Below are 26816 nucleotides of genomic sequence, written 5' to 3'. Positions count from 1 at the left end.
TTGGAAGGTCTGAAATCATGCACCTATGAAGTTCACAGCCTCCTCCTCTTCCCCTTTTGTTGAAACATGCTTCTTGCAAGTCTCTTTCAATGAATTTGAATTACGATGTTCTCGAGCTGTACCCATGGCCGTATCTTTTGAGCAGGAACCAGGTCATCTATATGTCCCTCGCTGCTTAAAGTACTGCTGGTGCAAATAGCATAATTTGTTTTATGATTTGCAAAAAGCATCTCTAACAAATTAGTACATGCCATTTTCTGCTGTTAGGATATTATTCTATACTTTCAAGTAATTTAGGAGGAGACTGGGTGATGGGAAGAATCAAAACCTTTAATTAACCCCCCTTAGAAACCATCAAAAAGAACCGAATGTTCAGTTCAGTGCTGTTGTTTCTGATTTTTATTGCTGATTGCTTTAAGAGCTCTTCTTTTACCATCACTATTACAAACCTCTGCAGGGAAGTCACAAAATGTCCAAGTTATTTCAGAACAGTATGAAAACACCCACAAAAAGTTCCAAGCTGATTCTTCCCTGCTGTTAGACAAGCACTGGTATTACTGCTTTTGTTACAGATACAGACTGATTCTAGGCATAAAATGCACAACTCTGGCCCACAATTTTATATTTCTAGCATAGTTATAAGAACTCCCACCTATTCTAGTGGGAGTTTAGAATGCCTAATAAGCACAAGACCAGACCTAATGTTCTGTTCTGTGCTATTTTCGTCTTCTACGAAAAAGTCTTTCAGTCACAAGTTCTAGGTATATAATACATACACAAGTAAAGACGCGCATGTGAAAAATAAAATAAAACAGTGTTTCTACTCTTCTATTGCCATCTGGAGATCTTAATAGTGAAAATTAAGGAATTCTATCCACGCAGGGAGCGAGGTGTCTTTTTATATCTTCACTATCTGAAGTAGCCTGTTGCTTTTGTATTTGATAATCTGTTACAACTGTAGGCAGCACTGAATTGTCACAATTTTGAATTGTCATATTTGGTCTCAAAATATTAGTCAGACATTTAGGATACAGACAGCTAGTAACACTGCATACTTCATCGACTGACCTGAGCAGAAATACTTACATAAGAAAGATGAACACAAATTTGGAACTGAGAGTTTTACGTAAGTTATTGCAAAATATTGTCACAGGTCTATACAGGAACACTGGGCAGTACTCATATGAATTTAAGCTGACCATATTAAAAATCACCAGGTGAGAAATGCACTTAAACATCTTTGCCTTCTGTTGAAATTGCTTGCACAAGATACTTAAGATGTAGAAATTCAGATGTACAGTTTACTTATGTCATTGGAAGAAAGAATAATTCACGATTTTGAGGGATAAGAATTAAGAAAAAATAGTTTAAAGCTAGAAGCTTTTCAACAAAAGGGAAAGGTGCTGGGAAATAACAACATCCTAAAGATAAAATTATGAACTAGAAGACATAAAGCAAATACTTGTACAAATACTGCCATCTAAGACAAACTCTCTTGAAAAAGAAGTCCCACTGACACCATCTGCTTCATTACAATGAAACTGCTGCTATTGCCTTGTGTTGTTTTGCTTTGTTTTTTTTTTTTTTTAAAAGTGTGACTTCTTCTGTGAGAAGAGCTGGTTTTCCCTCCAAGTACTTTAACTGCCTAATGAAACTGCCAAAAAAAAAAAAAAAAAGAGTGAAACATTTAGGAGTCACTCTTTTCTAACTGCTGCCAAACTGCAGTAACCTTTGAACTACTGACTCTTGCAGAAACATCATCTAGAAATATTAATGCATCTATCATGTGACTCTCTTTATAGGCAGCTACTCTCATACACATTACTGCCCACATTGATTAAAGCATTAAATAAGTAAAAATCCAGTAGCGTTGTCAGAAGTCAGACACTTGAAGTATGGGTTCACAAAAACAGAGGACGAGCAGAAGGCAACACAAAGTCCTCAAGTGTTAAGGCAATGACAGTGCACATGCAAAACATAAGCCCAAATCTGGGCAACAACCTTCCCAGTTTTTAATTCTGCAATACGGGGTATTAAAGGACTCTTCCCTACTGCCTCCACAGCACTGGCAAATAAACTGTGCATACTGACAAAGAGAATGCATCTGGCACCCATGCTTAAAGTCCAGGTCCTCAGGAGCCACACCAAGACTTACACAAGAGCACAGAGCTAAGGGTGGCAATGGAAGGGCAGGTGGAAAAATTAATCCCAACCTACGACCAGTGTGCAAACCTACTCCTGCGATTTGTCACACAAGATGTGTGTGATTGGATGCTGAAAACCATGCAAAAAGTATGTACATAAAATTGAAATTTGTAATCTGCAAGCTGAACAAGCTCACTATGAGCCCCATGCTGCCGTAGCCAGGATGCTCCCAACAGCTTTAAACAAGATTTCAGGACTCCAGCCAAACTGTACCTCAAATTACTGCTTTGTCTCAAGCTAGCAAATGGTTAATCTTCAGATTAAAGGCATTTGTTCCTCAGCTGAAGAGTCAAATTATTATATATTGACCATGGTCTCATCCAGTCACTGCTGTGAAAAGTGAATTCTTAAAAACTTAAAGGATTCAAAAGCAAGCAAGTTACAAGAGAGAGAGGAGGCGGTTTGGATTGACATGGCATTTGTTTAATATGCTGAACACTCTCTGAAACTTGAATGCTATGAGTCAGCATTTCTCATGCCAATGATTATAGTAATTAAGAGCAAGAACATAAGATTTGTGTGGGGAGAGAGGTAAATTTAGGTCTTTAGAATGATGTATTGAGCAATCAGAATCAGTTAATAGGCATGCTGGCCACAAGTGCAAAAATAATTTCCAATATGAACAAGAATGTACAAAAATAAGTGCCAAATTCATTCAGCCACAGGAGGTGGTGGTGAGGCATCACACTCCAGACTTATCCTCACTTGACCCCTGCAGCAGTTGTTCTAATGCTCAGATGACATGAAAATACATTTTTCCTTTTAACGTATATGACATTTAGTCACAGGACAGGTTCTGCCAATATCAGCAGGCCTGTTGACTTACAGCACAACACAGAGTTTATCATTCATTCAGGCCATTTAGAAAAGAAAAAGGTGTTGACATCTGCTACTAGGAGCTCAAAACAGTCATATATTTCTTCCAAAAATTTATCAGGAAACAGGAGAGACATAGGAAGAACTCAATACCACAAAACAGTATCCAGATCTATTGGAATCTAACAGGCAAATCCCGAAATCCCCATCAGTGTGGTGATGGCTCTTCTTGCACATATCTATGGCCTCAAATACTAAAACTTGCGGTTAGGACTCATTCGGCAACACAGGAGCAATTTAATACTCATAAATCAAGTGCTGTTTTGCACAGCACATTTGCATTTATTCTATGTGGAAAAAAAAAAACCACAGCAAAATATATAAAAAAACAACAAAAAAATGTTCTATTAGCAGGACAGTAAACCTTTCTCTAAGAACTATAACCCAAAGCACACAGAAATCCTGTACAGAAAAAGCCTAGAATAAGAAGGTGAGTTTGGTCAAAGCAACCAAAGGAAGCATTAATTCAGAACTACTCAAGATCAAGTGCTGCCAGCAACATTCCCACGGAGCTGAAGTTGCACACTAAAGCTGCCACCCCTGCCAACTGTAGATTCCATCCTCTTTTCCATGAGAGCTAAATAAAATACACAACAGAGCAGCACTTACATACAAAGTTATATTAGACATAGGGTAAAAAAAAAAAAAAAAAAAAAAAAAACAAACCTTAAGGATACCACCACCACCATTACCTTTTTGATTTCATCTTCAAATGCTTTCTCCAGATATTTGTATCTCCTGATAAGTTTATTGAAGACCTAAAGATAAACATAGGTTAACTTAAGAAAAAAAACAGTAAAAATTTTACCCATCTTCTTTTACAAAAAAAGGCAAAGAGAAACAAGACCGACACTACTGAATCCAAAAAGAATGTCCATGGCTAAACCATGATGAAACTATTTTTTTCATTTGAATGTCTTCACAACAGGAAAGAAAAAGTAGGAAGCCTAGGTGGCTTCTTACATACTAAAGTTCTGCTATCTGTTTTTTCTTTAGACAATGATAAAGACATTGTTTCCAGGAAATAAGCAGCCAGCAGTATATTTCTGCCGACATCTGACATACTGTCCATCTCCTGACTTAATTATGAAACATCCTTCTCTATTAGCTTGTTCAAAATTGGAAACCATGAATTCTACAATTCTTGATTTATAAAGCAACATTTGAATCTGTGAATTTACTACAGTTTGAGAGTTTTCATCATCTTCCTACTTCTCAGAATTTTATTCTCCCTCTCCTTTACACCCCATCCATAGATCAAAAGCAGGGGAAAGGGGGAGGAAGAACAGGTTAACAGATACATGAAATTTGCACTCTGCCCCCTTCCTTTGATAATGCAGCTGTCTGGGGAAGCTGTCAGGTGTAAATCAATGGAGTGAGGCAGTCAAGTAGCACTGCTGGTCATCCTTCAGTATAGGCAGGATCTTTATCAAATCCACTACCATGAATGCTTACAATAAGACTCACTGCTGTCAGGGAAAGAGGAAGAACATTTTACAAAGCTTTTACAACAACTATGTTCTTGGAAATGCTTGATCTCTAGTTTTCACTATTTGTTCCCCACCTTGTGAACCCAGATTATGAAAGCAGAAGCAGCACAGGTGCAGACTGCATTCTGATAGAAGAAGTGAGAGATAAGAAATTAAATAAGCAAAGAACTGCCCTTACTACTGAACTAAGTACATATACAAAGTACACTGAACATATAACTCGCTGTCACAGGCAAAAAGATTTACATGGGGAAAAAAAATGACATTATTATCAGGCTGGATGGGGGACGTAAAGGGGGAAATGAAGTTAAAAGAAAGTTTCAGTTCATTTTTCAGAGAATGTAAAATACACTCAAGCACCCTAAATGGTAGTATTTTGGCTCTGAACAAGTGAAATGGAAATGAACTAACAAGTTCTAACCATGCTGAAAGGCAAAGACATACAGAAGTCTAATAAAGTAAGATGTGAAAGACAAAAAATGTTAGCTAGAATTTTGTTCATATTTCCAAATAAAATGTGTATTTTGATAAGTCACAGAATAGGCAGGGTTGGAAGGGACCTCTGAAGATCGTCTAGTCCAACCCCCCTGCCAAGCAGGATCATCTAGTTTTTACTTAGTCTTCAACATACCAATAATAACCAGTTAATTAAAAAGACGAACATTACTTAATTAACAATATATTTTTGACATATGTGAGTTTCAACGATGCTTCATTTTTTATGCAATCCTACGTGTATTCAGAATTGCATAGTGACTTAGAATTCTTACTATATTTTCTCATGTAATTATCTTATGTTAAGGAGTTATGCAACATTAGCTTCTCTTCAATAATGTTTCTGGCTTCATCGCTTGTGTTCATTTCCCATAGACCTATTTGTGCAAGCCATATTATTCTTGTAAAAAGGAACTGTACAGCGCGTATGTAGGAGAAATGAAAGCTCTTCAAGAGCTTTTCTTCATTATGAGTCTGAATCCTAACTAGCTAAACAACCAACGGCTGGAGGCTTGAGCTTTATATTTTTTGTGATTCACAGAACCATAGAATCATAGAACGGCTCGGGTTGGAAGGGACCTTAAAGATTGCCTGGTTCCAACCCCCTGCCATGAGCAGGGACACCTCCCACTAGATCAGGTTGCCCAGGCCTTGTCCAACTTGGTCTTGAACACCTCCAGGGATGGGGCATTGTTCCAGTGCCTCACCACCCTCCGAGTAAAGAATTTCCTTCTAACCTCTGATCTAAATCTCCTTTTACTTTAAAGCCATTCCCCCTTGTCCTGTCATTGTCTGCCTGAGCAAAGAGTTGCCCTCTTTTTTTTTTTTTTTTTTTTATGATCCCCTTTAAGTATTGAAAAGCTCCAATGAGGTCCCCTGGAGCCTTCTCTTCTTCAGGCTGAACATCCCCAGCTCTCTCAGCCTTTCTTCACAGGAGAGGTGCTCCAGTCCTCTGATTAACTTTGTGCCCCTCCTCTGGACCCAATCTAACAGATTGACATCCTTCTTGTGCAACATCCTTCAAATGTTTCTAAAAATATGTTTATGCAAATCTTTAAGGTTGCATATAGGAAAGGCCAACAGAAATAATAGGGACGGTGTCTAAAAATATACTGAACCCAAGTGTAGACTGAAAAAAGTAAGACTGCTTTCTATAAAAGAAAGGGTTGACAGCTGTGATCAGATAATCATAGACATCTTATTCTGTTACCTAAAATTTATTAGTTAGGGCAGCTTACTGGTTAACTATTTTTCAATTACCCTACAATTAGCCAGTTGCACTCTAGGCAGCCTACAGGTGTTCTACTATAATCCTTTTTGATTCATAAATGGAAAACAACCATCCCTTTATTATCCTGACCTGAGCATAATTTCGGATGGCATCATGATCTTCTTCTGCAAAAAATACACAGTGGCTGGTCATCTTGGTCTTGTCATTGTCGTCTATGCGCGTGCCTCCAGGAGCTAAAACAAACAAAAGAAAAACACAATAAGATTTAGTAACTCTTACATTAGTACCGCTGAGGTATGAGGCAGGAGTGAAAACTGGCAATGGAGAGAAGAGTGTAGAGGGGGAAACTGACACAAGCTTTATGAAGCTGTAGTGGCACCCATCAGAAAGGACAGCTGGCTGATACACTGCATCTGAGATCACAAACCTCGAAGGACAAAGAAAATCAGGTCACACTAAGGAACCTTAACTGCTTTTGGGAGCATGGAGTGGGTTCAAATAAGAATGGGTTGCAGCATAACTCTTGTGTTTATTTTAACTACTACTTTAAACACCACAATAATGTAAATCATTTCCAAAGATAAAAGTATTAGTGCTCTGTTACTAATCTGAGGACTCGGAACATCCTCCCAACCCCATGTAAACATTCAAAACACTGACACAAAAGACTTCTCCTGGCTTACTTTGTTCAGAGTTTTGTGTTTTGTTTTTTTTTTTTTTAAATAGAACTTCCACTGGCTTTTGTTTCCTGCGTTACCTTAAGACTTACAAAAATATCTTTTCTTCTTACCAAAGAGCAGGAAGCAGGAATCAAATTAATGTAACTAGAAAAAGAGCCCACTTACTCAAAATACAGAGGAAGGCAAAAGGGGTCTTCTCCCATGCTGCCATTAACACCCGGGGGGAAACTCCCATAAACATCCATAAAGCACTCCTCATTGTCCTTCAGTTCTTTCAGATAGCCTGTGTTGCAAGGTCTATGAAGAAAACTTTGCAACAGCTAATAACCTGGAGGGCTGTATGACAACTCTTCAGGCTAATAAGTTCTGGTTTCCCCTAGTTAGTGTCTCACTTTGCTTGCTGTTGCATTTGTATGCTGTTTCAACTCTAATTGAGGGCTTCTCAGAACAGTACCCATTTTTTGTTGTATTTACAGAATGCCAAGGTGAAGTCCCTAGGTATTGTATCACTACAAACAATAAAATATTCTATGATACTGGATCCATAAAGTAGCTAGCTAAGTGCAACTGAAATACAGTTTATAATTTCCACTTTGTAAAGGAAGACAGCATCTTAAAAGAAGCAAGGCTAATCCTCAAAATTTTGCATTCAGTACACCGCAAGGCTGATCCTCAAAATTTTGCATTGGGTACACTGCAACTTACCTAGCATGCTGCCAGCTACCAAAATATCAAAGAGTGTGTCAGCATAGCGGCGATAATCAAGCCGTGAGCCCGTTGCATCCAGAAACTTGGCTATAGCCTCCAAGTCATTCCCAGCTTCATTGAGGCCTTGGACAATAGTATCCCTGAAGACGGTGGGTTCAAATTTCTCTTTTTCATCTGGAAGAGACAGGAAGAAGAAAAAAGAGAGGTAGACAGTTTTAAAATCCTGTATCCACCAACAATTCAAATGACCACGGCACCTAAACATATTCTTCCCATTCTGGTCAACGCACTGTACAAAAGTCTGGCTGGCTTTCATGGCCTCTGGAAATTTTGCTGTGTTTACCCTCACTTCCCTCTCCTCTTCATTCCCACCAGATACCAAGACACATACAGAGATAAATAAATAAAAGGGGAGACAAATACTGAAATTGCTTTCAAATTTCATACTCTTCACTTGTTGAAAATATTACAGAATGTGCATACCACTATGTATTTTTAAATGATAGCAGGATAAAGGATATGTCAGTTTTGTGTAAATAATCTCACTGTACGAGTACATCATTTTTCACTTCTTAATATTTTTCTTTAAATAATTACGGTTGCATATCTGAAATGTTTTCAAAGAGACAAGCCTTCAGGAAAAAAGATCAAGGTATTCATAAAAATAGCTTTTCTGTAAACATTTAGTACTCTGCAATATGGTGTAACCAAAAATTTATCTTTCATTTACAGACCTGAGCAGCACTAAGAATGCAGAAATGCGGCACTAACACCACATTTTCTACAGCTGTCCCTGGTTGAACTAAATTAGGATACAGTCTGACCCCCACACAAACACATCCTTATGCCAAGGCCATTAGTCACAACAGACACAGCCACAAACTCCAGATAAATCTAGGCAGGTTTTACACGTCTCCTGCTGCTTTTTCTTGCAGACAGCTAATACCTTATAAGTTGCTTTGTACAAGTCCTGACTTTACACAAAGGCACAGGTGAAGTGCTTGTTACCATCTAAATAACTTTGAACTTCAGAAACACATCTGGGAACACTTCTGTGACACTCAAAAAAAAAAAAAAAAGCACCTATTTTGTTACCACGTGCTAACATAAATGTTGATTAAAAAAATCTTTAAGAAAAAGCAACAAACCTGCACATATCATATCCCGAAGACAAATCCAGAGATTTTATTTACTGATACAAATGACAATTGGTAAAATTCCCGTCTTAATAAGCATGCACTGCTGTAGTCTGAAAGGTGCCAGCTGCAGCTGTGGCAGGCTTTCGAGAGAGGAGGTTCTCCATGTCACCCATCCTCTGGCTCCAGGTTTCCTTGCTCTGGGACTTGCAGCACAGAAAAAGCAATGCTACCCCAAACACAAGTCAACAGCAACTCCAAAAGACCTTGGATCCTAATTGCCTTTCTTCCTCCTGCCTTCCGGCAATTAAGTAACTTTTTAGCTAAATGCCCACTCTTATCAGCTTTAACACTTACAGTACTGAAACATTTATAGCTCTCCTTGTTTCCTCGCATGCCCTTGCAGTTGACTTGTTCTACCACCTCCAGCACATCATCTGGATGTTCTCCCCCTCCTTCAACACATCCCTTCTAATCTAATCACCTAATTTTCAACAATTCCCTGCTGCTATGCCCAGCTTTTAGTGGCTTGTTGACTCTATTTCCTACCTCCAAGTGGCTTGCAGCCCCATCCTCCAAACGGAAGAGCTGAGGCCTACTCAACCCCACTGAGCAACTGCCTCACGTAGCTGCCACGGGGGGTAGCCCACGGTGGGAAAACTACAGAGGGTCCAGCAGGGAAACAGAAGGACATGCCTACAGAAAAACACTACCAGAATCCCACCTGAGCTATCAGACTGCTTACCAAATACTCAGGTGCAGCTCTCTTCTATCTTGAAGCACTAAAGCGAGAAGCCAACCAACCCACAAACAAGCAAGCCTTTTGCTTAAATGCAAGTAATTTGGCATGTGTACTTCAGGCAGTTTGACTTGTGCACAAGAAACACAGCTCCACCCATAAATAAATACCTAAGAATAATTATTCTCTTAAATACCACATAAGTATGCACTATTTACACGGAAAAAAAAAAAAAAGCATGGTAACTCAGTAACCAGAAAGATGACAGACTTCTGTTTTAACGTAAGTAAGAAGTAAAAAAAGTAAGATAGAAGTAAAAAAAAAATAAATATAATAATAATAAAAAAATCTTATTTTTCCTTTTTCACTGTATTTTGTCTAAAATTTAAGATTTTTCTTCTTCACAGTGAGGGTGACAGCGCTGGAACAGGCTGCCCAGAAAGGTTGTGGAGCATCCTTCTCTGGAGATATTCAAGACCCACCTGGACACTCTCCTGCTCAACCTGCTGTAGGGAACCTGCTTTTAGCAGGGGGGTTGGACTTGATGATCTCCAGAGGTCCTTTCCAACCCCTACAATCCTGTGATATTCACGTTTAAACTTCAAGGTGTTATGTGCTTGGTAGCATGGGAATACAGTCCTCAGTACAAACACAAACACCACGATTAATATTTCTTAGCTATTTTAAACGGATTCTTCTCCTGCCCCAGAAGTCCTCGTGTCATTTGGAGCACCCTACTATTTTCTTGTCTATCATAACCTAAAAATTTATGCAGGAAGAGGTGGTGAACTCACTGCATGAAAATGATTTATAATTTTATTTTAAACATTTCCTACCAAACTAATGTACTGGGGAGGAATATGCTGATGTCGTACAGCAGGGTTAGTAAGAAGCCATCATCAAGAAGTGGTGACAGTATGTTGAGCTGTCAAGTACATAATTACTGAACAAGCACAGTTTCAATCACAGGCTAATGGAGGCAGGTGTAGCTCGCAGATGTGATGCATGCAATTTCCAATGCAGCAGCGCTACACACAGTTTTTCATTTTCATCATGTTCCTAGATCCTTATTTCCTTTCTTTTGCTTGTAAGGAAATCACAAAGTACATTTGTACCTCCCTCCATAAGAATCAATTTCATCTTTTCAAGAGAAGGCCCACAACTGTATTTCTGTGGAAGAAAAATGAGCTGCCCTGTTTGGCACCTCTTCTGACTTCACATTAATATAAAGGTGTTAATATTGACATTATTAAATAATTTTCTTCATGAAAGAAGGTAAATATGCATTGTTTGCTCTGCTTAGTTTCTTTTTAAGATGTCATTTACTTTTTATTTGGAACTAACCAAACTATTTACCCAGATTGCCAAAAGCCTGACATGGAACTGTGAGCTGCCTCCTTGCCCTAGAGGTTCTTCCCTTTTACAACATCAGGTTTCTTCCTTCAAATCTTTTAAACTGATTTTAATGCCTGCCACTACATACACTGGAAGCAAGGTTTATACCTGTTATTAGGTCAACTAATAGAAATGGAAGGAGGGGGATTCACAAGTTCCTTCTTCAGATCATGGCTCTCCTTTCAAAATATTTTAGTCACTAAAAACACTTTCAAACTTTATTGGAAAAAACAACATTGTCTTTTTCCCTTTCTGCTTTCTGAAAGCTCAGAAACCGGTCACATTTGCAGCTAGCTGATCAGTGACAGAATTCATATGAACAAGTATTTTCATTAAATGCCTGACTGCTGCATCACACCTTGCTGGCTCCTCAGGTGGCAGTGCTCTTAGCAGGAGCTGTAGAAGGGGAGAAACAGTATCTTGAGACACAAATCAACTGTCAAGAAGTATCAGCTCTCACTCAACCAGCTCCCCATTTCAGCCCCTCCTAATGACCTGCCTGTTGCACACAACAGAGTAGTCTCTGAAATGCCATGGTCAAACCACACTCACTGCATATCTGGGTACAATTAATGACTCCTTGAGATGCTGGAAGTCAGGATAAAAACAACTAATAGTATCTTCTAATCTAAGACCAAGACATAGTCTGCAACACTGCCATGATACAAAATGAAATGTACATACATGCAGAGAGGAATAAACATGCTAGAAGTCATTTCTACTCCTCTGCCTTTAGAAAGAAAACAGGTATCTACAGGTTTTTCAAAGCAGGAGCCTTGAATATTAAGGCAACCAGGATCTCACCATTTTTGAAGACGTTGCTTACACTTCAGACACAAAGAAGTGTTTACATGTTACAAATTCTATAGTAAAGGTGTTTAACATCCCCAGTTCTATTAAGTAATCTTTTAAAATAAAACGAACAGCCCCCCTAATCTTCCAACCCCTGCTCCAAGTCTTCCTTCTTCCATGCGGTCAACCAGTATCTACTGCCACTTCTAATCACTGTAACAGAAATTTAATAGATAGGCACAGAATCACAAATACACACTCTTTATTTACTTTAATTATTACTTGTATTATAACAGAATTCTAAGACCAAATGAGTATTAGGACCTCGTTATGCTAAATACAATGCAAAACGCAAACTGAAACGAAAGCGCTTACAAAAGAAAGAACAGTCTGAGACAAATTTGGCAAATAACTACCATAACTGACTAAACCGGACCAAACAATACATTTAATCAATCCAGCAGTATGCATATCTTGGATTGCCGTTACTGGTTGATCTGACAGGTATTTTTCAGGGACTGCTAATTCCACCCCTCCAGCTACAACTATGCTGTTGCTGGTTAATGCTGTTCTGAACCATGCTGACAGAAAGTTAATCCCACTAACTACTGTAGCCCTGTGACATTTATTTGCAAGCACTAAAGGTTTCTTTTTCGAATTAGTTCTACCTACAAACATTGTACGTGCGTCATAGGAAGGACGTTTTCAACTTCAGAGATCCCCTTCACTTGTATGAACTGTGACAGTCAAAATAACAGAGGATGCAATGTGTGCAATGGAGGAAAGATGAAAGAAAGCTGGAATCATACTTAAACAGAACTACAAAAAACTATTTCACAATTCTCTCTCTGTGACTTTCACAGATCTTAATACATTCACTCAGCTCTTCAGATTCGTGGTAGAATCAGCAATTTTCTGAGAAAGACTACAAACTCTTTTTCTCTCATCCATACTGAGAAAATGCTCGTATTCACATTATCTGTCATAACAAGCTCAGACCAGGTGTTAGCTTCTAACGAGAAGCAGGAAAGTCAAGATGGGAAAAATCTGTTAACATGACAGATAGGAACTCCATCTGTGCATGCCAGAATAATCTGGTATTGTAACAGCAAGATGTCTAGGTCGTCTTTTCACAAACCAGACATCTTCTGAAAAAGATCATCAATTACTGTATTATCAATATTTTGAGTAGATCAATATATTATCAATATTTTTGCTCTCTGCATCAAAATGCTCGGCTTTCATTTGTCTCAAACACCTAAATTGTGACAAATGAACTCTATATGAACAAGCATGTCAGAATGACACTTGCTATACAGAGTACTTGGATGATCACTACAATCAGCACCAGCTGCCCTCATTAAAAATTGATAGAGTATATAAAGAAAAAGACTGTTGGTCATGTTTGTAGAAAATCAGAATCACTATTATCACTATTGCAAATAGGGCATTTATGCCATGGCAATTAAGTGTTTCATTTTAACAACAGGAAGCAAACAAACTACATCAACAGAGGAGAAAAATATTTGTGGGAGTTTTGGTTGCTTGTGGTTTTGTTATTTTTCTAAAGGAGCTTTCTGACGTCTGCTCTTCAAGAAAGCATGTCCAATGAGATGATCTAACTGTCTCATAGAGAAGCAAGGTGAGAGAATTCCTTTTTAGAAGTAAAAAGTTCATTTACAGAGTTGGCATTGACTTGAGTCAAAGAAATAAAAACAAAATTCCACATTATTTTCTTTATGCAAACTTTAAATAAAAGCTCATAGTTTGCTTTCTTAGTCAGAAGCGGCACCTTAAGAAATATCTGAGACAAACATTCCGCAAGTTTTCTTCCTAATATATAAATGCAGTAGAAATTCATTCAGAATGTAATTCTTTAACTAAGGTTTTTTTTAAGAATTACTAGCATGTAAAACCAAACTAAGTAACAATAACGTCCTAAATATATAGCGAAAATAATAGAATCTTTATAGCTCAGTAACAACTACCATTTGTATTCTTAATATGGCTAAGAGAAAAACTTTAATCTATTAAACATCAGTTATTCCATTTCTAGTAGTTTTCACAAAGAGAAAAATAAAAACATGTAGCTTAACCTACCCCTCTTCCTAGTTTTGAACCGCTGGCCTGTTAGCACCGGCTTCTGATTCTTATTCATAAAATTTCTGGAGGAAAAAAAAAAAGAAAAAAGGTTTTTACTATTACATTCACAGAAAACATTTTAGCCTAAAGGCAAAACAAACATTCAACATAGCAAAATACTGGTGTGGAAAAGGGGAAAGGAAACTCTTGATGTATACTCAAAGAATAATTCATATTATTTTGAAGATTAAGAGCATTACAAGCCAATAATAACTTTGATGGGATGTACTTCTCTCATACCTTAGCTGGACAGCAGGCAAAAGCAAACTTTTTTTTTTTTTGCTCCTGTCCCCCTGCTGCCTCCATCTTCATTTGCTTGTCATCCATAAATACAAGAAATGGACAGAAAAGCCACTTGTCCCCACACAAGACAGGGTTCAAAGCCGAGCAGGAAAAGGAAGGAGCCTCTGCCTGTACAGCCAGGGCAGGGTTACAACAGCGCGGCCTACCCAGCCAGCCCAGAGAGCACGCTGGGCTGCTGGAGTCTCAGGGCTACACGTTTTTCTGCTGGAGAAATAATGCCTTAACCATCAGTTCTCTCCCAAATATTTCTTCCAAGCTGAAGATGCATTGATGAACTTTCATTTCCTAAAACTCTATTATGTGCTTGTTGTGAACATAATAAAAGGTAACCAACTTTTCCACCCATCATTTTTGTGTACAAATACATAGGTAAGGACCTATACGGCAAATCATATAACAAGAACGGTGAAAAATATTGGGCTTATTACTTCAGACCTTAATTGCAGATCTCATCGTACTGTGTTAAAATATTTGGGAACCAGATAAGTTAACACCATTTTATCTAACGACAACAACAACAATATATATATTTCAGCTACAGATATAGTTGTCTCAATTGCTCAAGACACAGCTTGCACAAGGAGCAGCCAACCTGACAGCTGGATGCAAATAACCATGCATACAGCAAAGCCCTGCTGCATGTCACAATTGTCACCGCTGTCCTGGTCCTGCTCCACCAGAGGTGTCACTGCTGGGACCTACCAGCCACCTGTTTCACCCCCTCAGGGCCTTAAGGTCAGCCCTACTGATGGTTTGCTCATCCAGAACTGAGCTTTACCATACAAGAAGCTTTGTCCTTTGGATCTGTTCTCCAAAGAAGTTTAGTTTTACATAACTTTGTACTATTTCTTCATCATGGACTCATTCAATTAAAATTTTAATACAGGAAGCTCATGCTGCTGCAGGCCCGGTTTACAAGTACGTACTTTTGCCAACACTTCTTCCTAGCGTGAAGAAAGAAACTCAAGCTCTGTGGCTAGGAAGACACCATCAATCACGTCGTATTATGTAAGCAATGGTCTCTCTACCCTGAAAGCTTACTTAACTCTGTTAACAGTGCTCTAACTGTATAACACGTTCCCATTCACCAGACTGCCTCATCTAGTTGCAATGTCACTAGCTGGACACTTTAGCAGTATTTCAAATGTGTAACTTGGCAAACCGCTGCTTTCTAGTCTAGGTCTACGATTTATTAACAGTCAGAAAATGCCAGCACGCACTGGGAAGTCCCAAGTCAAGTTCACAGTCCAGGTTGGTTTTGTTTCTTGCTAGTCATAAAAAATAAAAACCAAGAGTTAAACTGAGAGGTCAACATTCATAACCGCGATTTAAAGCCACTGCTTTAACAGACTAAGAGCATTTCAAAACAACCGCAACACTAAATAGCCTTCTGAAAAGTGATTTCACACATCTGCAAGGCGAGTTAAAATGGCAAACCATGATACCACAGGATCTTTCAAAAATACTCTAGGATCCGAGCTTCTCTTCACACAGAGCTCAGACATCTCTTTTCCCCATGTAGCTGTCTCAGCGACCAAGAAACAGGAGGTGCTTTTCAAGTCCATTAGGCAGGTGATCCAGCAGCCAGCTGCGATGAGCAACAGCCTAGCCTCCAGCCACTGCCAGGCTAGATGTGATGTATTTATATGCTTTATATGCTTTATCTTTGTGGTCATCTATTATTTGTAAAAGACACTGCAAGGTATAATATTCTCCAATATTTTTATTTTATTTTTTTTAATGCTTTGCCTGTGATGCCTTATCCCTTGCTCTGGGACCGAAACTGTTAGTTTCAATAGATTCAAACCCCACGGGCATGGGGTCTGTAAAATATCATGCAAGCCACGCAATAGGTAAGAACTAATCCTCCTGTCTCAGTTCTTACAGAGCATAAACGTGCCATTGGGCTAGTATCAACACTGCCTACTTCCTTTAGGAAAAAAATAGAAGCTTTGGAGGCAAAGAAATGAACAAAGGCATCTGACCTCGCCCTAGCACTACCAGTATGTTTTTCCACTTGCTGTAAAAGTTAGAAATGCATATGCTCAACTTCTAGCACTAGATTTCTTTCCTTTGACACAGTGTATTTTTAAACTGCTAGAAGAGCTGCATGCACCTTAAGGTTGTCTACTGGATTTTAAAAGTTTCCTGTGAATATAAATTATGCCCTTTAAGACAGCTGGGAACGAGAAAAAAAAAAGTTAAAGTAAGACTTGCAACTTGTGGCAGATTTAATGACTAGAGGTTCAGTGCAACAGAAGAGACTCTTGAACAGTTAATTACTAGGAACACAGGATCTGCCTTCTTCTATATTTAGCTTTAAATACATCGTGCTCTAATCTGCTCGAGTGAGGGCCAGGCTTTATAAGGCACTCCCTAAAGCCAGCAGGAGCAAAGGCGCTGTCATCAGGAGGCTGCAGAAGCACAAGCCTGAGCAAAACTATCCCAGTGATTTGTAGAACCATAGAATATCCTGAGTTGAATGAGACCCGCAAGGATCATCAAGTCCAACTCCTGGCTCCACAGTGGACCACCCAAAACTAAACCAAATATCTGAGAGCACTGTCCAAATGCTTCTCGAACTCCAGCAACTCAATGCTGTGACCACTTCCCTGGGGAGCCTGTCCCAGTGCCCGACCACCCTCTGGGTGCAGAACCTTTCCCTAACACCCAGCCTGACCCTCCCCTGTCCCAGCTCCATGCCGTTCCCTCGGGTCCTGTCGCTGTCCCCAGAGAGCAGAGCTCAGCGCCTGCCCCTCCACTCCCCTTGTGAGGGAGCTGCAGGCCGCCATGAGGCCTCCCCTCAGCCTGCTCTACTCTGTGCTGAACAAACCAAGGGACCTCAGCTGCTGCTCATAGGTGTTGTCCTTTCCACAGGGCTTCTCTCTACTACAAATGACACCAGGTATTGCAAATGAGTTTTTGAAGTGCTTTTGCTACCATACCAGATGTTTACAGAAGTGAATGCAAGGAAAAAAAAATCTAAGTCAGCACAGAACTGATGGCTGAAGGCTGCAAGTTCAACATGACAGCATACAAATTTGCACAGAACGTTTGATTACACCACATTAAGCCTGCCTTGTGTCATGTAGTTATCAAACCTTAAAATCATAAAAACCTTGAGCTATTACATATACTTTCCTTTTTGAAAGTTACAGACTAGCTCAAAGCCAAAGGCAAGGTTTGGAACACCAGCTAGGTAAGTCATATGGTTTCAGAGGATGGGTAAGGGTAGGGAGGAAATATCCTCAAAAAGAAAACCCCAAACAAGAGTCATCCCTATATCTTCAAGTCCACCATCCTCCAGGATTTGTGTGAATTGCCAGCAGGAAACAGACCAAGAGATGTGGCAGTGACAGCTCCTTAGCATGCTTCTTTCACAGACCCCACTCTTCTAGGGAAAATGAGAGAGGCAGAGCAACAGCCATTTCACTGTTGATTCTCTCTTTTGGATCTAGAAAATCTTCTGTAGAAAATTCACGTGTTCAAACTGCACACCCAAATATCTGGTATTTTATAAGCAGGTGTCTCACAAGCGAAGCTGGACTGACTCAAGTGGGACGTGCCAGAAATCATTACCACCAGACAACCATGTACCACAGTCCAGAATGGGTCTAAGCCTGCTGATAATCTGCAGCTACAAGATTTATTAGAAAAATCAAAAAATGTATGATTTAAAACAGTTTTTCTAGATTGTTAAGAGGCTTCTGCAAAACAGAACTGAGGGACATCTACAGTTGTAGATATGATCCACATAATGATACAGCAGTTTTTATAACCAAACAATCCTCACAACACGATTAATAAAAATTGTAGCAATCAATAAAACCAGCATTAACTAAAAAGATTAATTAATAAAAACAGCAACAGATAAAGTTCAGAGCTTTAGCAAGTTTGAATTTGCTTAAAAAGTTAGAAAAATGCAGTCTTTTATCCATGCCACAGGGAAATTCTGATGATGATTAACTCCTAAATCATTTAAAGCCTTGATAAAGCTAATGTTTCTGCCAAGTTAAAACACTGGGAACATTTGGTTGTGGAAATATATAGCTCAAACTGAAAAAATAAATACTGGAAACCTTCATCCAAACCAATTCTATTTTTCAAAGCATTATTTTACACGTTAACAAAAATGTCAGAAACATCTGAGATTCTTCAAACATTAACATGCTTATGAAGAATTCAAAACCAGTTGCTCCACAGCAGCAAAACTTCACTGCCCCAGTTGAAGAAGGACAGAAATCAATGCCAGACAACATCAAAAGAGAGCAACCATTTATTAAACTCCCCTCCCAAGATTTTACGGCCTTGTGTGGCCTGGGCAGCGCAAGCCGGCGAGGAAGCCCGCTGTGGCAGGCTGCAACCCCTCGTGTGGGTCCCAGCCGCACGGGTCCCCACACTGCTGGCACTGGATTGAGGTGGTGCTGGGGAGCAGCAAGGGCACCACGAGCACAGCTCTCAAGGGAACGGGTGCTGGAAGAAATTATCTCCAACCCCCTCCCTCACTCAGACATCGCGCAAAACATTAGTACTCATCACAAAGTCAAATGAAATACAAGCATAGATGGTGAGAGTTTCTATGAAAAAAACATGTATCAAGATGAAGCTTCTCTAGAAGTGGAATATCCAGGACATTAAAAGGTTTTATTGTGTCTTTTATCCAGGAAAGTAATTAGGCGTTTTCACATTCTCATTGCTAATGTCAGGTTTAGGTTTGGGGCTTTTTTTGTTTTTTTTTTGTCTTTCAGCAACAAGGCAAGGCGGTATGTTAAAAGCAAATTACCCAACTCCAGTGGCACAGAGGAAAAGCTGCCCTTGCACTTCTGCTAGAGAGGAAACGTGTCGACACGCACTGAGCAGCTGCCTCTGCTGTCCGGGAAGGCAGCAGGCAGTTAGATTATGAGTGAACAAAATCTGTAGGTGGAAAACTCATAAATCATCTCCAGTGCAGAGGAACAAAGCGTTTTAAGGGGACGACAGGACGGAGTGGATGTAATGTAGCCATGGGTTCTTGCCAAATCCTTGTCAGGCTTCCCACTTTCCACTGTGATGTTCAGCCTGTGCTGCGATTCTTTTTCTGCAGCCGTTTCATTGCAAATCAGCGCAGTGAGAGGACAGCAAAAGCAAAGCACATCCATCACTCAACCTCTGTGCTTGCCACAGCGTTCACCTCACAACCGCAGCAACAGCTGCAGCAATAAAACCTTTTCTGTTACAACATGGCTTTCACACCCTTCGCAAGAAATTCACCTTGGGTGCCAGCATTTCCCGGATTTGGTCAGCATGAAAGAGAAGCCATATTTACCCATGTGAGCCTGTACATCGGTTGCCAGTAACGTGAAGAGCAGCAGAGACACTCCCTACAGCCTTCCAAAGTTCACTTTGACACCGTTACAAAATTAAGGAAATAAAAAAAGTTCTGTTTGCTGTTTCCCAGGGTCAGAAGTGTTGAGGGTGGGAGAGGTGCAGGTCTATGAAAACACATCTCCTCTGCCTCTTCTCCCTCTTCAATTACACTTCTGGAAATCCAGCAAAGGCAAGTGCCCTCACGGCTGAGCTACAAGCATTCAGGTGGACTTGTACCATTTCATCACCATTTTCTTGCTCTTGCCCTCTACTCCCAAAACATAATTTATTTTTAAAGAAGTGACTGATAACATGAACGTCTGTAACTTCAACCAGCAGCAGAAAGAGCAACACTGGAAGCTGTAAGGTTTATCTTGCTATTTTGCCCTCAGTTATAATGTTTAGGAAACCGTTCTCCCAGTGATCTCACTCATTACAAAGAGCTAGTAAAACATTTGTAATATCCTCACCCTTTCGAAATTCCCTCACAGGTTTTATTTTAAATATGATCTCAGTGGAAACATGCAAGGATTAAGCAATCACACAGTTATGTGCAAGTTAAATATTATCAACCTCGTGCTGTTAATATTTCTGTGTAAAATAACACTGTTAATTCACAAATTTATTGCTGAAAAACACATCTTCTGTTATGGATTAATTTTGTTTATGATCTTACAGTGCACAAAGCAACTAGCTACCAACCTTTAATTTCATACTTGGAAACATGCCCTAGTTACCAGTGGATATCATGTTTAGTATCTTAAGACAGTGTTGTAGAAGGTTTTCTACAAGCACTGAATGCCTTGTCTTTTCCAAAAGAGCTTTCCAGAAGCTCTGAAGGCACTTAATTTCCTTATTTTTATTTTTTTTAAAATCACAGGACAGTGTTTTTCCACACTAAAGAGCAAGTGCCCACTGCAACAAAAGCACTTGTCTTTTAATACTATGTCTAATGGGAGAGAGAAAACAAAGGGATGAAACAACTGGAGTTTGTTCCATTCTGCAGCGAGAACGCAACCAGTAGAAAACAAATACCAGAACAGAATGAAACTTACCCCACATTAAACAAAAAATAAAAAATTGTGCTCACGCAAGACTCCACAGCCAAGAATTCTGTGTAATCTGTGATTAGTTATCCAGCTGACAACTAAGGAAGCACAGACAAAAATGAGAAGACAAACTCGCTAAAACTTGCACCATAAATCACATCAACTAACTGCTAAACTGGGATGCAGAGGGATATGCTTCTTGAAAAACAGTCAAAAAGAAAAAACAACCACAAACCACCTCACATCCACTAATTATAATATAATCACAGACTGAATTAGATACGGAGCCCAATGCACAGATTTCAGGAAAGCAGGTATTTAAGAATAAAAGGAATATAAGGTATATAAGAAGCATAAGAAGCTGCTCAGCTGAACAAGGAGGTAAAAACAAGGCAGAAACCTCCCACACCTGAAGCACTCCAGATGTACTCCACCATGTCAGGGAACGGCAAACTGAACCACCAAGGCAACGGGCTTCTGTGTCTCATAATCAGCAACCACATGAAATATGCGTGAGTCACGGCACAGTCAAAAAGAACAGAGAAAATAAAAGATCTTAATCATTGACAGGTGAAAATACAAGTCAAGCAAATGAAATCATACACTTGGGTTGACACACACAAAAAGCTATCTTTCAGTAACAAGGTTTCTTTCAGCAGCTGAAAGGGGTTATTAGATATAATTCTGCAAGGGCAAGGTATTAGCAGGAGCTTTTCAGCTGAGAGCTCTCAGACTGCTGCGCTCCTAACTGGAGCACCCCAAGGTAATGGAGACAATGTATTGCTACAGATCCACTCATATACAATAAATATTAATTTTAAGGTGATGGTACTCATCAAATTAAAGCTTGCATGGATTGCCAGAAGAGAAACCTCTTAGAAAAAGAAGGCGGTAATACGGATTGGCAGAGATTAGGATCAGGCTAACTTAGAAAACAAGCAGAACACAACACTTCTCCAAAATTAACAAGGTTTTTTTAGTGGTGGTGGTGGTTTTTGTTTTTTTTTGGTTGTTGTCTGTTTTTAATGCAAGACACCATTTTCAATGGACTACATAGATGCTACAAAATGATTGTTTAATTCAGAGGAGCATTATATGCACTGTTTATCCTGGAAAAATACAATCATCTCAGCTATCACTGTAAGAGATGATGTTGCTGAAGGAACATGGTTTAGTTGAAGTTCTGCAAAAACATGATTATAAAGGTACTGCCACAATTTTGCTCTATCCTTCATTAATGTACTGTTTGGCAGAGAAAGTTGTACTAGATGCTCTTCACAATATACGAAGAAGAAATCATTTACTGGAGTTACTTTATATAGTTCCTGTGCACCAGGAACTCACAAACCAAAAAACACAAGTATGCAGGGGAAAGCATGCTAAAAAATTATCAGAGAAGCCTCGTTCGTAGCAATGAATCAGTTAGACACAATAGAAGAACAGCTCGGCAATGGAGGCAAGTACAAGAACACATTTCTCACGTACAGTACTGATCATCTACTCGCATCCACCCTGTTCCTCTTTTTTAATGCACACTGACAGTAATGTTTTCAGTATCAACCCTACTCATACAATTCAACAATCACATCAATAAAATCAGAGATGTGACGGTTCCATCTTTCTTGCTGTCTTAAAGCTTTGTGCAGCAGCAAAAGCACAGGAGACCACCAGTATTTCCAGGACATGGCCCTGCAGGATTTGAAAACCTTTAAGTTATCTTCAAAACAACAATGGCTAAGCTCAAAAAATTAAATACAAAGTATGGATTCTGCAGAAAGCACTGCCTCCCAGCTGCTAACAGTTTATTATTTCATGAACTAAATACAGTAATTGGAGGAGGGATGTATTAATAGTCAGCACCTCTCACAGACTTGCAAGCGGTGAAGGCCTTGGCTTTAGTAAGAGACAACTGCTGCATGCAGTAAACCTCATTTTAACTTAAAATTCTGATTATTTCTTCAAAGCTTGTACAAGGAAAATGAGTTCACCACGTTAACACGTGGCTCTTTACCTTCAGGGCAATGAATGGGCTTTCAGATGCTTGAATTCTGGTATTTCTGGCTAAAAAGAGATGGTACAAAGAGCCAGCAGCAGAACCGCGCAATGTTTTGCACCATGTCAGCTATTCCAAACATACCTACTAACGCCGGTTATGCTGTTAGCAGCAGTCACTTGGACAGAAAAGGAGCCTGTAACTGACTTGCATCGCTCTGCATCCCAAAAGCAGCCTCTGTGGCTGCTGCTTCTTTCTCCTGGCTGGCTGAACACGCTGACAGGATGCAGTAGTTTTGGTGAGCAAATTGCTCAAGTGGGTGATGAGAGCACTAAACATCCACACACCTTCAACAGGAAAACAGACAGCTGTTTTCTAGGCAGTGACTGATCCAATTTCTCTCAGTCTAAGCTGAGATAATTCTATGGCAATAAATACGAATTCCTATCAACAAGTTGGCAGCTGAAAAAACACAGACACAGACACAGACACAGATTTCTAGGTTGGAAGAGACCTCAAGATCATCGAGTCCAACCTCCGACCTAACACTAAGTACTCCACTAAACCATATCACTAAGCTGTACATCTAAACGTCTTTTAAAGACCTCCAGGGATGGCGACTCCACCACCTCCCTGGGCAGCCCGTTCCAATGCTTAATAACCCTTTCGGTAAAGAAGTACTTCCTAACATCCAACCTAAAACTCCCCTGTCGCAACTTTCGCCCATTCCCCCTCGTCCTGTCACCAGGCACGTGGGAGAACAGACCAACCCCCACCTCACTACAGCTTCCTTTAAGGTAACTGTAGAGAGCGATAAGGTCGCCCCTGAGCCTCCTCTTTTCCAGGCTGAACAAGCCCAGCTCCCTCAGCCGCTCCTCGTAAGACTTGTTCTCCAGACCCCTCACCAGCTTGGTCGCCCTTCTCTGGACTCGCTCGAGCACGTCCATGTCCTTCCTGTAGCGAGGGGCCCAAAACTGAACACAGTACTCGAGGTGTGGCCTCACCAGAGCCGAGTACAGGGGGACAATCACCTCCCTAGACCTGCTGGCCACACTGCTTCTTATACAGGCCAGGATGCTGTTGGCCTTCTTGGCCACCTGAGCACACTGCTGGCTCATATTCAGCCGACTATCAACCAATACTCCCAGGTCCTTCTCGGCCAGGCAGCTTTCCAGCCACTCATCTCCCAGCCTGTAGCTCTGCTTGGGGTTGTTGCGCCCCAGGTGCAGGACCCGGCACTTGGCCTTGTTGAACTTCATACAGTTGACCTCAGCCCATCGCTCCAGCCTATCCAGATCCTCCTGCAGAGCCTTCCTGCCCTCGAGCAGATCGACACACGCACTTAGCTTGGTGTCATCTGCAAACTTACTGAGGGTGCACTGGACGCCCTCATCCAGATCATCGATAAAGATATTAAAGAGGACCGGCCCCAGTACCGAGCCCTGGGGGACACCACTTGTGACCAGCCTCCAACCAGATTTGACTCCATTCACCACAACTCTCTGGGCCCGGCTATCCAGCCAGTTTCTAACCCAGCGAAGCGTACGCCAGTCCAAGCCCCGAGCAGCCAGTTTCTTGAGGAGAATGTTGTGGGGAACGGTGTCAAAAGCCTTACTGAGGTCAAGGTAAACCACATCCACAGCCCTTCCCTCATCCACCAAGCGCGTCACTTTGTCATAGAAGGAGATCAGGTTCGTCAAGCAGGACCTGCCTTTCATAAACCCATGCTGACTGGGCCTGATCGCCTGCTCGCCCTGCAAGTGCCGCGTGATGACCCTCAAGATAATCTGCTCCATGAGCTTTCCTGGCACTGAGGTCAAACTGACAGGCCTATAGTTACCCGGGTCTGCCCTCCGGCCCTTCTTATAGATGGGCGTCACATTGGCTAGCCGCCAGTCAACTGGGACCTCCCCCGATAGCCAGGACTGCCGATAAATGATGGAAAGCGGCTCGGCCAGCTCCTCCGCCAGTTCTTTCAGTACCCTCGGGTGCATCCCATCCGGCCCCATCGACTTGCGCACATCCAAGCTCCTTAGCAGGTCGCCAACCATTTCCTCATGAATAGCAAAGGCCACATCCTGCTCCCCATCCCCTTCCGCCAGCTCAGGGCACTGGGTATCCAGAGAACAACTGGTATTGCCGCTAAAGACTGAGGCAAAGGCGGCATTAAGCACCTCAGCCTTTTCTTCATCCTTAGTAACTAGGTTTCCCCTCGCATCCAGTAAAGGATGGAGATTCTCCTTAGTCCTCCGTTTCGCATTGATATATTTGTAAAAGGATTTTTTGTTGTCTTTAACGGCAGTAGCCAGGTTGAGCTCCAGATGAGCTTTGGCCTTTCTAATTTTCTCCCTGCACAGCCTCGCTACATCCTTGTAGTCCTCCTCAGCGGCCCGCCCTTTTTTCCAAAGATTATAAACCCTCTTTTTTCTGCTAAGCACAAGCCGCAACTCTCTGTTGAGCCAGGCCGGTCTTCTTCCACGCCGGCTCGTCTTTGGGCACGTGGGGACAGACCGCTCCTGTGCCGTTAAGATTTCCTTCTTGAGGAGCGCCCAGCCTTCCTGGACTCCTCTGCCCTTCAGAACCGCCTCCCAAGGGACTCGGCCAACCAGCGTCCTGAGCAGCTCAAAGTCAGCCCTCCGGAAGTCCAATACAGCAGTTTTACTGGTCCCCTTCCTGGCCTCGCCAAGAATAGAGAACTTTACCATTTCATGGTCACTCTGTCCAAGACAGTTTCCGACCACCACATCTCCCACCAGTCCTTCTCTGTTTGTGAAGAGAAGGTCTAGCGGGGCACCACCCCTGGTGGGTTCACTGACCAGCTGCGTCAGGAAGCTATCTCCCACGCTCTCCAGAAACCTCCTAGACTGCTTTCTCCGTGCCGTGTTGTGTTTCCAGGATATATCCGGGAAGTTGAAGTCCCCCACGAGGACAAGCGCCGACGATTTTGCAACTTCTGTCAGTTGCCTATAAAACTCCTCATCCGTCTCCTCATCCTGGTTCGGCGGTCTATAACAGACCCCGACCAGGACGCTAGCCTTGCCGGCCTTCCCACGGATCCTAACCCACAGGGATTCAACCTTATCATTCCCAGCCTGGAGTTCCACAACATCAAAAGATTCTCTAATGTAGAGAGCCACGCCACCACCCCCTCTGTGCTGCCTGTCCCTCCTGAAGAGCCGATAGCCAGGCATTGCAGCACTCCAGTCATGGGAGCAGTCCCACCACGTCTCCGTGATGGCAACCAAGTCGTAGCCTTCCTGCTGCACGATGGCTTCCAGCTCCTCCTGTTTGTTACCCATGCTGCGTGCATTAGTGTAGATGCACTTCAGCTGGGCCATCGCCTTCTTCCCCAGCCTAGCCATTGTTTCCCCCGGCACGGCTCCAACAAGCCTTGTTTGAGCCCCGTCCCCCTTCTCGCCTAGTTTAAAGCTCTCTCTATGAGCCCCGCCAGCTCCTGGCCTAGGATCCGTTTTCCTCTTGGAGATAGGGACCCATCTGAGGCCATCAGGCCGGGTGCCGAGTAAAGCTCCCCATGGTGAAAAAACCCAAAATTTCTGTGCCGGCACCAGTCTCTGAGCCACCTATTAACCACGTGAGCTTTCCATGTCCTCTCCGTGCCTCTCCCTCCCCCCGTAGGGATAGACGAAAACACCACCTGCACTCCCGCTCCCTCCACCAATCGTCCCAGCCCCCTATAGTCCTGTTTGATAGCCTTGAGGCTTCTCTTTTCAAGATCATCACTGCCAGCCTGGACTATCAAAAGCGGGTAATAGTCAGAGGGGCGAACCAGGTTTGGAAGCTTCCTGGTAACGTCTCTGACCCTGGCCCCAGGGAGGCAGCAGACTTCCCTATGTGTGGGGTCAGGCCGACAAATAGGGCCCTCCGTTCCCCTGAGGAGGGAGTCGCCCACAACAATCACCCTTCTTTCTTTCTTGGTGGAGGCAGTCCTGAGGCATGGAGTCAACTTCCTCACCTCAGGCATCCTCCTGGGCAGGCTTCCTACCTCGTCCTCACCCACCGGTCTCTCAAGCTCCAGGGCCTCAAACCTATTGTTCAAGGGCACCTGGGAAGGCAGCGCCGGAAGGGGAGGGCATCTCCTGCGAGGTCGAGAGGGGACCCGTCTCCATTCCTCCTCAACTCGCAGGTCCCCTCCCTCTGCCCGATGGCAACAGGGCAGGGGGTCCACCCCCCTTTGGGGCGTCTCACCCCGGTCCCTCTCCCTCCGGTCCTGCAGGG

The 26816-nt window shown here is 41.8% G+C and overlaps 1 protein-coding gene across 1 annotated transcript in view; it reads right to left on the bottom strand.

The window, feature by feature from the left end:
* Positions 1-26816, bottom strand: part of BZW2 (basic leucine zipper and W2 domains 2) — a 61682-nt gene that overhangs the window by 22523 nt on the left and 12343 nt on the right. The window contains exons 2-5 of the mRNA XM_035562475.1: positions 13848-13912; positions 7683-7859; positions 6427-6530; positions 3774-3839 (exon numbers count right to left, since the gene is read on the bottom strand). Of these exons, the coding sequence (XP_035418368.1) occupies positions 3774-3839; positions 6427-6530; positions 7683-7859; positions 13848-13905 (405 nt within the window). The 5' untranslated portion in view covers positions 13906-13912. The remainder of the gene's footprint in view (positions 1-3773; positions 3840-6426; positions 6531-7682; positions 7860-13847; positions 13913-26816) is intronic.

Source organism: Cygnus atratus, chromosome 2 (genome assembly GCF_013377495.2).
Source record: "Cygnus atratus isolate AKBS03 ecotype Queensland, Australia chromosome 2, CAtr_DNAZoo_HiC_assembly, whole genome shotgun sequence".
NCBI classification, from domain to species: domain Eukaryota; kingdom Metazoa; phylum Chordata; class Aves; order Anseriformes; family Anatidae; genus Cygnus; species Cygnus atratus.
Note: the sequence above shows the minus strand (reverse complement) of the source record. Positions and strands in the feature narration are given on the sequence as shown.